The 12,837-nt window shown below is 42.0% G+C and overlaps 1 protein-coding gene across 1 annotated transcript in view; it reads left to right on the top strand.

Moving 5' to 3' along the window:
- The window catches only part of MTHFD1 (methylenetetrahydrofolate dehydrogenase, cyclohydrolase and formyltetrahydrofolate synthetase 1), a 42,776-nt gene that overhangs the window by 20,247 nt on the left and 9,692 nt on the right, over positions 1-12,837 (top strand). Inside the window, exons 11-22 of the mRNA XM_040600602.1 lie at positions 435-608; positions 1,123-1,259; positions 1,549-1,595; positions 3,690-3,797; positions 3,899-3,973; positions 5,751-5,853; positions 6,974-7,050; positions 7,988-8,128; positions 10,943-11,011; positions 11,545-11,656; positions 11,838-11,977; positions 12,402-12,443. Of these exons, the coding sequence (XP_040456536.1) occupies positions 435-608; positions 1,123-1,259; positions 1,549-1,595; positions 3,690-3,797; positions 3,899-3,973; positions 5,751-5,853; positions 6,974-7,050; positions 7,988-8,128; positions 10,943-11,011; positions 11,545-11,656; positions 11,838-11,977; positions 12,402-12,443 (1,225 nt within the window). The remainder of the gene's footprint in view (positions 1-434; positions 609-1,122; positions 1,260-1,548; positions 1,596-3,689; positions 3,798-3,898; positions 3,974-5,750; positions 5,854-6,973; positions 7,051-7,987; positions 8,129-10,942; positions 11,012-11,544; positions 11,657-11,837; positions 11,978-12,401; positions 12,444-12,837) is intronic.

The following is a 12,837-nucleotide window of genomic DNA, read 5'->3' as shown; positions in this document are numbered from 1 at the left end:
GGCCAGCTAGGTAGTTGCTGATTGAGCAAATAGCGAGACACTTGTATTTTGGAAAATTTTCAGGCTGACATGGCAGGAGCCTAGCAGCTTGAAATAGAAGTTGGTGTCAAGTCCCCAAGGAGCAGTTGAAAATACCATAAAGGAGCATAACACATTGCCTACAAAAAGGCATTCTTGGAGTGAAAGGATTGGGCAGGGGGGTGTTGTTTGGTTTCTGGGGGGTTTTTGGCTTTTTTTTTTTTTTTAAAAAAAAAAAAAGGAACTCCTGAGGATGTGTCTATTCTAATGTAGCCAGTATGGGTGGGATTGATTAACTAGGAAGGGTTAAAGCTTCCCTTTTAAAATATTTATTAAGTGTAGTTTGTGCCATCCAGAAGTGGGGAATTTGTGAGAAGTCTTTGACTTATGAATTGACCTTGCTCTCTTTCTTTAAGTGATATTGAAATATCACAGTCTTGCATACCCAAGCCTATCGATCAAGTTGCAAGAGAAGTTGGCCTGTTCCCTGATGAGGTGGAGCTCTATGGCCAAACTAAAGCCAAGGTTCATCTGTCAGCTCTGGAACGGCTGAAGAGCCAGCCAGATGGCAAATACATTGTTGTAACTGGGTAGGTATTTCCTTAACGGAGGCATCACTTACATGATGTCAAGCTGAAAGAAATTTTATTAGCATGGCTTTTTTGTATTGTCTTTTGTTAAGGTGACTGTATGGGGTGCTCTGGCTTTCGGTACATCACACTGTGAAAATCTAGTGGTTTGGCAAATAGATTTATCTCTTGTGGCAAATTGTGGTATGTAGTTTAACATTTCTCTCTGGGAAATGAATTGTTTTGGTCTGCAGGTCAGGGTTATGGAGGAAAGACTGGATCATAGTCAAAGTTCTAGTCTAGTAGCCTGCCTTCAAGAGTAACTAGCAAGTTGTTTCAGGGGGAAGTCTTCAGCAGATAATAGGATAATTTGCCAATCTCATTCCAGTTTCAAACTGATGAAGATTAGCTGAAGTCTGAGCCAATCCAGAATTTGAATTGCCATTAACTGCAATCGCTGGGTGACTGCTTTATCCCTGTTGAGTCTCACCCACTACAAGTGTTCAGTTGTGTCTGTTCTGCTTTTTCACTGCAGGATAACCCCTACTCCCCTAGGAGAGGGGAAAAGCACCACCACTGTCGGTCTTGTTCAAGCCTTAGGAGCACACCTTCATCAGAATGTCTTTGCCTGTGTTCGGCAGCCTTCTCAGGGGCCAACCTTTGGTATAAAAGGTATGAGGTATTCTGTTGGTTGCAGTTGAACTAAATGGGGGAAGGTGGCATTCAGAGATTTATTCTGCTGCCTTGTAGTTTAACGTAATTCATATTTACGATTGCATTTCTTTTAAGAAACAAAAACCTTGGGTAAGTTCTACAGTGTTGTCTTCAAGTGCTGTACTGGGATTTAAACTAAGCAGCTCGACAGTAGGTGCCTTCTGAAAGCCATTAAGCAAGCACATGTAATACCACTCTGGGCTGGAGACAACTTTATTTGCATGGTTTGACTATTGTCTCTCTGTAGGTGGAGCTGCAGGTGGTGGCTATTGTCAAGTTATCCCCATGGATGAGGTAAATCTTTATACAAAGCCTCATTGCACACATAGCTCACAGACCTTGAGGAGATACTGCAGTCTGCAGTCAAATAACTTAGAAATATCTTTTCTTTTCATGTCCCAGTTTAGCGCTCCCAAAAACTAGATGCTTGATTTCAGCACATTTAAAAAAAAAAAAAAAAACCAAAACCCAACAAGCATCTTTGGTTGTTTCTGAAGGGTGGCTGCATGGTTAGGGAACTTAACAGGACTGGGGATTCCCAGTTCCTCTGATCCTTCCCCTTCTGTGCCTTGAATTTCTGTATACCCTTGAGCAAAGTACATCCCCTGTCCCTTTTTCCTAGCACTGAAATGATGATGATGATGATGACGACTTAATACATTTTGGAAGCATATTAAGCAGTTCTGTCAGTGGCAGTGGTTACCGACTCTTTCTGTGAGCTGTTTTGGTGTACTTGTGTTTTAGATTACTAACATGAAATGAGAAAAGAGAAGTTGGGAATCAGTAATGCCAAGGCCTCAGCCCATGGGGGACTGGCACTGCAGCATATTTCTGACGTGACTTGGCAACAAGTAAAATCCTGTGTCTGGGGGCAGGGAATTGAAAGGCACGTGTAGCACGTGCTCTCGTGCTTCTCTCAACTCTCTAAGTAATTGCCTGTAGAATTCTTCCTTTGTCTCATGCACTATAGATTGACACGGGGCAATTTTAGGAAGAAAAGCAGAAATGATCAAAAGGGCTGTTTGCTCCAGTTGATGCAGCAAGTCCATGAAAAAAAAAGAAATGTTAAGGAAGCAGAATATTGATTTAGTCAGGTGCCAAGAACATGTGTGAATGACAGATGTGACAGGAAAAATAATCTCCTCCTCCTTGGGGGTGTTAATAAGATGAGCCAAAATACTTGACTGTGTGCAGCAGTGGGAAACAGCCCCGCTCTTGGAACCAAACTGGCTGAAAGGACTTTCTTTAAGTATGATCTGTGTGGTATTAATACACATAGTGTTGTGGGGGTGTTTTAATCAGTGGATGTCTCATAAACCTGAAGTATATGGAGTCACTGGTTACAGTAATGACCTTGATACGTCATTTGGTATTTCTGCATGCGTCTTTCATCCTAGGAAAAGATTAGCAAGTGAAAAACTTTGAGTTCATGCTGCAGAACCAAGGTAGTAATAATTTCTTCTTGTTGCATGCATGTAGAATGAGACAGCAATTAGCATTTACTAATTAGGATTTATCGTCAGCATGTGACTAGCTGCATTCTGCCTTGAGCTATCTGTTTTTAAGACCACAGTAGCAAGGCTTCAACAGAACAGTATTGTCAGGTCTTCTGTCATACCACCTTTTCTGATGTCCTGTTTTTGTTTTCTTCCTTTGTTGCTCTGCTACACAGGGAAAAAAGGTTGTTTTAACCACACCTTTTACTCCCTTACCATAATGCAGGTTTGTCATGGAAGCTATATATCCCAAGCCATTTGTCAGTATAGCTACAGTGCAGCCAGATAGCTCATGTAGACAAACCCACTCAAACCACCTTTTAATGAGCTAGAATCAAGAAAACTATTAGCAGTGTCACTGTGTAGTATGTGGCCTACAAGTTCTGCCTGTGCTGCTCAGTGTTTGAGTGGTTAGCTTTTGCAGAGCTCCATGCAACCACAGCTCTACTGCTAGCACTACACAAGGTTGCTAGTTTCAGTTTAGCTCAGATACTTTTGTGGGAGCAGCAGCTTCTGCTAATGTATGTGTGAAACCTGTTGTGCTTATAATGGGAGGGGGTCAGAAGGAAAGTGAAGGAGGAGCAATGCAGATGTGCCCTTCTCAGGTGTCAAGGAGCCTGTGAAAGCTGTTATTGTGGGGAAAAAAAAACCTTTTAATTTGGCAGCTTCATTCTGGAAGTTTGTAAAATGATATAAATGTGGGTGAGGCATTTTTCTGTTTTAGAGAAATTCTTTCCTCTCTACCACATTCTGCACTGAGCAATCTCTCCCCCTCCACCCTCATTCACTTTAACATTGCTATTAATACTTCTCTTTCCATCTGTCTACAGTGAATTGAAATAAATGAAAATTGCAGTAGGATGAGGTAACTGATATGTTTTATCTCTTCTAGTTTAACCTTCACCTCACTGGTGACATCCATGCTATCACTGCAGCCAACAACCTGGTCGCTGCTGCTGTCGATGCACGTATATTCCATGAGCTAACTCAGACTGACCAGGTACAATCCTTTCATGTGATGTTTTTGAGCCCAGCCCACTTTGGCCAAGATGTTTTGGGTGTGCCAACAGTGCTAATTAACTACCTGTTTCATTCTGCAAGGCTCTTTACAGCCGTTTGGTACCTTCTGTCAATGGTGTTAGGAAGTTCTCAGACATTCAGATCCGAAGACTGCAGGTAAGGTCACTGGTTTTGCATTGGTTTCTGGTTCTGTTCCATTTACTCATCCTTAACATAGGCAGAGATAGGTTACAGAAACCCTTGTGTTGTCCTCTAGGTTATTCTGCTGGAATTTATTTTTATGTAAGAGTGCAAAAGTGTGGTAGCCCTTCTTACAGCCCAGAAAACAGTGAGGTGCAGCCCCAAGGGGAAGAGTCATCGATGGGACTCTCTTTATCATATGCTGAGTAACTCAGTGGGAGTAGGCAAAGAGATTAGTGCCCTTTGTTAATAGTGTCAATTCAGTGTCCTTAATGCAGTTTAAGAAGGGACCAGAATCAGTCTCCATACCTTATAGCCAGTTACAGCTAGAGATGAACAGTTCCCATGTGACAGCTATATAGATAATAACAGCACAAAAAAAGGCAATTTATAAAATTCAGCAAAAAGCAAACATACAGAATTTTGTCTTACCCAGATTGAATGGGGGGAAAAAATTGAAAACTACCTGTCCCCTACATTGCCCACTCCTCCTCTTTCCAAAAAAGGATTCCCAGTAAGATGAGTACCCCTGTCACTGAGTGGCAGTCCCTGAGCAGACCACAGCTCCCGTTCTGATCCTTAGAAATTAATATGAACTAGCATGTGTCCCTGACTTCTGCAAAAATGAGAATTGACAGAGGAATAGTTTTGCAGTGGGCTTGGACCTTCTGGCTAGGAGGACAGCCTGGGGCCTGCTAAGCTCATTCACAGTACAAACCCGTTTGTGCAGTATTCAGGCTGGATCAGTTGCCCATTTGGAATTCAGGAGCAATAGTCAGACTCTTAGGAAGCTAAAACTGATTAATTGGCTATAATGTCTCAACCATTAGAGAACGTGTGGTTTGCTTCCGTTGCTGAGCAAAGAAGCTACATCATATTGCTTGGTGTTCCTGATGGATGGCTGAGAGAAGTCTACCCTAACCACTGTTCTCATTATTAAATGTCAAGATGTGAACAGGATGCTAATACTCCAGAAAAATATCTTTTTGTTTGGTTGGTGGGTTTGGTTCGTTTATTTCTTTTTCTAAATTGTGTGCTTGAAGAGGAAAAGACTTTCTTCTTGCCTGCTTTACTTCAGGAGCAAAATATGACTTAGCTGTCTAGTTAATTAAAAAAAAAAAAAAGCTTGCTCGTTCATAAATCAACTCAGTCATTTTCCTCATTCCTAAGCTTGCACTTGTGTCAGGCTTCTTGAGATAATTCTTCTCTCAATTAAGCAACTTGGCAAGCTGCCCATCCTCTCAGTATGTTCAAGATCAGCTTTCTGGGATGCTGACAGCCTTGTGACTGAATTGTTTAATTCCTCCTTTGTGCTGCCTAACCAGCATGCGGAAAGCAGTGTCTTTAAATACGTATGGCTGCGTGCAGTGACCCTAGGCAGACTAATGAGAAGTGGATGTAAGCATGTGAGACTAATGGTTAGAACACGGTATGTAAGGAACTGCAAAGCGCTCTCTCTTACTCGTTCTGTAGATACCTTGCACAAAGCTTGGTGATAACCTACCCTAATGAGCTCTGTTGTTTGCTTTGCCTTTTACTAGCTGCCCAGCAGCAAGCTCTGCTTCCAGATACACACCAGTATGGATCATCTGACGTTGTTGTGGGGTCTAGAAGGGACACTGAAAAGGCAGCCCCTCCTTATTTCTGAATATGCAGATGCTACTGCCGAAGGCTCATTGCTTTAGTGAAGGGTTCATTTCTGTGGATCTTTTCATTATACCTTTTTTATTTTATTTGTTATTTCCTGCCATAGAAATTAGGCATTAACAAAACTGATCCTGCAACTTTGACAAAGGAAGAAGTAAACTTCTTTGTGAGATTGGACATTGACCCAAGCACCATAACGTGGCAAAGAGGTACAAGAGCCATTAAATAAGGAATTATTAAGAAACAAAACGTGTGTCAAAAGAGTTTACTGAAAAAATGGGGAAGAGGGCAGGGCTGGCCTCTCCTGAGTGTTTGGTGGGGTAGATGCCTGTAGCTGGCATCCCATTTCTAAAAGGTCTGATGCATGGGCTTGAATCTGCTCTGAATTGGTGCGAGTTTGTTTCTGGATTTGTTGGTCACTGAGGGGATTGAGTTTGGCAACTGTAGCCAACAGCCTTTTTACCTGACTGAGAAAGCCCGGTGGGCAAGGAGAGGGTTCTGCTCTGGGGTTAAACTCTGTTTGAATCTGCCCACTTGCTCTGTTGGGGGCTGACAGCAAATAAAGACCAGATTTTTAAAAGGCTTTAAAAGATACCTGAAGGTAAAATCAGTTTCTGGTCTGGCAGACTTCATACTTCACTAGCAAAAGAAATCTCAAATATGGAAATTTTTCTTTTGATCTAAACCTAAAGAAGTTTCTTCTTTTTATTAAAACAGTGTGAAATGTACTCCAGAATCTGCTTCAAAACTTGTAATGGGGCTAAAGTAGTCTGCCTCATGGGAAATATTTTATAAAATTCTTAGAATTTTTCAAGCAGATAGTAAGAAACAGCAAATTTAAGCCAGTATTTGGTAGTTTGCGTTTCCAGGGTAATTTGAGTTAATGGGGCTGCGTGAAACTTTTCTCACTAAATGGCAGAATCTGACCATTTTATCACTTAACTTTTAAAATTATACTTTCATTTTTTTTTTGGCTGTGATAATTTCCTGATTCCACATTGACTAATGATGGTGGAAAAGCAATTGGAATAATACTAGCAGCTCTGCTTTTCAGAAAGGCTTTGGACTTACGGTTCATGGGTGCAGAGGGAGGTAGGCTCCCTCTGGATGCAGTGCAGGGCCCGTGTGTGACGGTGGGTATCCTGACTTTGTTGCAGTTCAGTTTTGGGAAAGAATCGCGTTGAGTAGCACTTGCCATTCTTCAGGAGAGGATGGTATCTCAAACTGCCATCCTCCCTTCGTAGGTGATCTAGTTGAGTGTTTGTCATGGTGCACAGATGTGACATGACTTGAAACGTGACTTCTCATCTTTCTCTCTATTCCTCACAGTACTGGATACAAATGACAGGTTCCTTAGGAAAATCACTATTGGACAGTCTCCAACGGAAAAAGGTTTCTCACGAACGGTAATTGTTCCCTTTTCTTGCATGTTTTCAAAAGTCCTCTGAAAAATGAGGTCCTGAAGCAAGTTTCTGTAACTCCAGATTTTTCCGTCTTTTACCAGTACCTTGTTAAAGAGAAAGCAGAAAGTCCCTTCAGCCAAGCAGTTACGTTCACTACCAGCGCAGTGCTCAGTTTCATTGTCTGTTCCCTCCTTCCCTGTTCTCTCCTGAATGTTGGCTTCCCGAGCTGGGTTAACTGGCATAGTAACAGTGGTATATAATATGATGCGTGGCAGTGGCTAATCTTCACCACTGCAGATGCTTTGGGTGGGATGTATCTGGCCAAAACTAGACACGGTATCCGAGCTTGTTCTTTAGATTCATTATATAATCAATAGAGTAAAATAGGCAGTCAGGGCTGTGACTATTCCCATCCCTTAAGTAACTGTCAAATTAATAGTTCAAATGAATTGTGCTCAGAAAAGCCTCTTTCTATTGACTTGAAACGTCCCCAGGGTGCTTAGCTTAGATGGAGGTGTCTGTGTTATGTCAGATGAGTTCTACCCCTCATTTCCTATAGAATATGATTTTTTTTCATTTACTGTACTGTTTAGTGATAGTCAGATGAGTTAGTAACCTCAGTCTTCAAAAATAAAATTTGTTACTCAGACGTTCTTACATGAATCACTAATGTATGTACCAGGAGAGAGTCATATAATAGCAATGAAACAGGTAGTTTTTTACTTCTGCAGAAAAAAATCCCGTTTAAAATGGTCAAATTAAATGAAGTATGGTTCTGAGAGTAATGCTTTAGTTTATCTTTTATATTTGCATGTCTGTATTTTTTTTTATTGCTGTTGTTACAATGGTAATGATTGGCCTTGTTTCAAGAATTTAATGCAAGTAAAGATTGCTACTAGGGAATCTTGATGAGTTTGCATTCTTTATTCTTCCCTTGCAGGCTCAGTTTGACATCACGGTGAGCAGTGAAATCATGGCAGTTCTGGCTCTCTCTGATGGGCTAGATGATATGAAAAAGCGACTGGGCAGAATGGTAGTAGCTTCCAGCAAGAGAGGAGAACCAGTTACAGCAGATGACCTTGTAAGAGTCATTCAGTTCTTAAATGCTTTTTCCTATGGCTTCTGAAAGTTCTCGGACTGAAAAGCATAGGGACAGTTCTGTACAGAAAAGACATTAGCATATAGAAGATTAAAGATGAAATCATAGCCCCTGGAGTTAATGAAGGTGTTTTACTTCAGTGTGGCTAGCACCTTATCCAGAGTGTGTGTGTGTGTGACCTGGGCAGGGGCAAAGAGTCCTGTGTGATGTGCTGTGTGTTGAGTTGGAGCTAGCACCGTAGGAATTAACGGGGAAATACATGGTGGCTTCTAAATAAAAAGCCTGTTTGTTTGTCGGAAGAATTTAAAATGCATCTTGCTGGCCATCCTGTTTCTCAGGCTCCCTGGAGTGAGGACAGCATTGAGCAGGAACAAAACCTCGTGCAAATTTAATTGTAGGTGAGGATGTGTCTTATTCTGGGAGGCTATGAATGCTATAAAAGCCAAACCCTTTGCAAAAAGTGCAGGGTCTCCATAAGGCAGCCTTTGAAGGACACAAATCCTTGATTTCCAGTGCATGGAATGCTGAATGTAGTAGCACTGGTGATGTCTGTTACCAGTGTGTAAGGCAGTCCTAAGCAGCAGTTGCTAGCTGCAGCACTGTCTTGCAGCTGTCCATGCAATAATTATTACAGTACTTGGCATGTTTGTGGAGTGTGTCAGCTAGCACTCTCCCAAATGATGCTTCACATGGTTTCTCAGAGGAATAGCCTATGACCTAGACACTTCTTCCAAGATGTCCTAAAGACGGCAACCCTGTGTGGAGAAGGGAAGGGGAATTGAGCCCTGTATGTGAACTGTGCCCTGCCGCTTGGCCTGAAGGCAGAGAACAGGCTTAGGACTGTTGCACTAGTCAATAGAATTACGGTATTGGTGCTTACTGCTGTCCCGTGTAGTAGATATTTCACAGCCTGTTTTGCAAAAGACAAGAGTATTACAAATTTGCATGATGTGGTGGAAATGAGGTTTGTCTTGCATTTTCTGAATGAACGTTTCCAGTGAGAGAGACAAATCCACAGCCTGGGTATCCTGACTTGTGTTTCCAGCAAGGTGGCACACAGTACTAAGGCTTACTCAGCTCTTGCTATCTTGCTATGGGCTTTTTGTTTTACTTCCTTTCAGGATAAGCCGAAGAAACAGCAGATTAGCAATGTGGCCTGACCCTGGCCTTGCAGGAAAAGGGCTAGACTGGGAACCATTTGTCTGTAGATGTTCTTATCTGAGACATCTTGGGAATGAGGGAGGGCACGTGCCAAAGTTCTGCAGGCAGCTTTGAGATCTTAATTCCTGCTGCTAGCACGCTGCCGGTTTAACTTTAAGTACCTAAGTTAAACCCTGTTCTGGAAAACAGGAGAGTCTCCTGCTGCCCATCAGCAGTGGAGGCAAATGGTGCCTGCGCAGGGAGTTGCTTCGAGTTTTATATAAAGGCCAGGTGATAAAGTCTTTAATATCAACATTTTTTTTACTTAATCTAATTATGTTTGATTTTGTCCGATGCAACTGCAGAATGGAGGTGGTATCAGACCTGCTGAACAGGTTCTCTTGAAAGTTGTGTGTTTGCACACATGGCAGCCATTGGCTTTCATCTTTAGGACTGTGCTATGTACTCATGCAGGCAGAAACACCGTGACTGCAGAGACCAGACTGGCACAATGAAATGTCTGGATCCTTCTGCTGTGATATAACCACTGTCATGATTCTGGTACCAGGAAATGCAAAGAAACTGGGAAGAAATGTAGAATCAAAAATTGACTACAGGTTTTTAGATATGGGATGTACTGAGTGCTGCAAGCCTCAGATGTCACCATGGAAATCTTGCTCTGTAGTTTTCATTATTCTGGAGATGATGGAAGTTTAAAGCTTATCCATTAAATGTTAAATAAGCATTCATGTGGCAAGATTGAAACTAATGAAACAAAGCAGTAAATGTCTTTTAAAAAAAAGTTTCGTATAATTGAGTGCTGCAATACAATTGAAATTGAAAGGGAAGAAAAAGGAATCTGGTTCACTTTTCATAACTGCTGTGACCATTTGGCTCAGTACCCATGATAGTGATTCTAGTTACTTCTGCAAGTGCTGGGCATCATCTGGTTTGGTTTCCGCTGGACTGTCAGCCATAAGGATAACCAGACCCTCATTTTCTCTTCCCAAGGCAGACATGGATGGAATCACAAACTGTCACCTTGCAGGAAGCAGAATTGCAGCAGGTTATATTGCTGCATCTCAGAGGACACATGGCCTCCTGTGTTTGCCTTTCATGATGTCAGCATAGTCTTTCTTATGAGTGTAGATGTTCACTTTAAGTTACTTCAGCACAAGAGACTTGGGCAGTATGTAGCAGCTTGTTATGACATTTCAAGGTCAGTATGTAGAGCCTAGTTGCTGAGGGAGGGAAGAAGTTCAAGACAAATCTGCCTGCAAAGCCAAAGAACACTGTTTCGTATCACTGAATAGGCTCCAGTAAACCATACGTACATAAGGGTTACTTTTTTTGCTACTATTTACTAACCTTGTTATAGCATTGAAACACCAATTGTTCTTATGCCTTCACTATAAAGTTACGGCCAAGGAAAGTCACAATCAAGAGGCTGTCCTCAGCAGAAATCACAGATCCTCTTACATGGATGTAAAGGTCATTATTCTGCCTTGCACTGACTAGGGTTAGTTACATCTAGAGCAACTGCTGATTCTGGTCTTGAAAGCTCACAAGGACAAAAGCAGAGCTGTGACACTGCATAGGAACTTGTTTCAGGGTCTTAGTACGTCTGGAAACCGATTGCCCCTTTTTTTCTTTTAGGGAGTGACTGGTGCTCTGGCTGTCTTGATGAAAGATGCTGTTAAACCAAACCTCATGCAGACACTAGAGGTGAGCACAGGTGATTTGCTGTACGTGCATTCTCAGAGCTGAAAGCAACCAGTGTGATTCGTTCATCACGATCAGCGTGGGCTTACTCAGCTTAGAGTTGGAGGTTTTCTGTTTTTTCTTACCTAAAGTTCAGGGCTAGGGCAGAAGGCATGTGGGATGACTCCAAGAAAATGCAGTACACTTTGCTGTATCTCTGTTCTGTTGTGTTTAATACCAGGAAGTGTTTTGGGAATCTAAATGGTGTGGATGCAGGAGAATGGCATTAGCTGTCCTTTTCCTAAGCGGATTAATATCTGCACAAGTGGAGATTATTATAATCCTGTTTGCCCTGTAGTCCTTATTACTGATAACAAATGTTTGATCAGAAGGCTTTAAGATCTGTCTTCTAAAAGTGTTATTCTTTACCTTCAGCTACCATAATACTTCTGAATGCTCCAGATTTTCTATATTGTGTCCTCTGATTTTCTCGTTCTCACTCTCTTCCCTGCCCCCCCCCCCCCCCCCCCCCCCCCCCCCCCCCCCCCATTTTCTAGGGAACACCAGTGTTTGTTCATGCTGGACCTTTTGCCAATATTGCACATGGGAATTCTTCTGTGTTGGCAGACAAAATAGCACTGAAGCTTGTGGGTAAAGAGGGTTTTGTTGGTAAGTGTGTGGAGTGCATTTTTTTGTTTGTTTGTTTTTGCAGGGAGGGATCTGCCATTTTTTATCATGACTGGCTTGGGGGTTTTCCTCTTGGAAGAAGCTTCCGATTTGTATAGTTGGGGCATGATTTCTCCACCAAGCAACTTCTCACAAGCTTCTTTTCTTTTAATTCCTACTCTAGTTACAGAAGCAGGATTTGGTGCAGACATAGGCATGGAGAAATTCTTTAATATTAAGTGCCGCTATTCTGGTCTCCGGCCTCATGTGGTGGTGTTGGTTGCTACTGTTCGAGCTCTGAAAATGCATGGCGGAGGGCCTGCAGTAAGTACTGGGCAAGGTGTTCCTTGGGCCCGAGGGGCTGTTACTGTTGTTCTGATCCTGTCGCTTAAAGGCCTTAGCATTTGATCTGTTTGTAATTGTCCCGAGATCTGCAATTGTAAAAGGCTTCTGTATGTCCCTCTTTCTTGTAAGCTGCTTCGTTGTAGTATGTTACAGGTACGTACCTGCTTGTTTAATTGTCCCAGCGAAGAGCTTGTATGCTGGGGCACTTGTGATACTACCACAGTTGGTTTTTGTATTAGGAGTGCATCTTGCAGTCTGTTGTTCTTCCTTTTATTTTTTTCTTAGAAAAAGGATCAGCCTGGACTAGAATTTTGTATCTTGATGCTGTTTAATAAGACTCAAGCACAGATTGCTGTCATAGATCTTACGGGGTTCCCTCTTTTTTTCTTTTTTTTTTCTCTAGGTCACTGCTGGGGTACCTTTACCAAAGGAGTACATGGAAGAGGTAACCTTCATTAGTTCTTGTTAAATCAACTAACTGTGGTCATGACACAATGTTGTCATGCAGCGCATGCCTGGTTAGCTAGTGTGTCATTTCTTCAGCTGCCAGGGAAATGCTTCCTTATACAAGCTGTAATGTTCTTACTTTTTTATTTTTTTAAATGATGTTACTTTGGCTGTGCTGTTTCAAGCATTTGTTGTACTTGACCTAGCTGGTATTTGGAGCGTTTTTGTTTCTCCTGGGCTCATGCAATTGTCTGTGCACTCAGTTTTTCATAGCAGTATCTATTCTGTGTCCCCTGACCCTCTCAGTATGGAGTAATTGCTTGGCTGAAATACTGTCTCTGAAAATATGCAGAATACCTCTGTAATTACACTCTTCTTAGCAGCAGCAGTTT

This window comes from Falco naumanni, chromosome 7 (genome assembly GCF_017639655.2).
Source record: "Falco naumanni isolate bFalNau1 chromosome 7, bFalNau1.pat, whole genome shotgun sequence".
Classification (NCBI taxonomy): Eukaryota; Metazoa; Chordata; class Aves; order Falconiformes; family Falconidae; genus Falco; species Falco naumanni.
The sequence above is the reverse complement of the archived record's forward strand: the minus strand, read 5'-3'. Positions and strand labels throughout refer to the sequence as shown.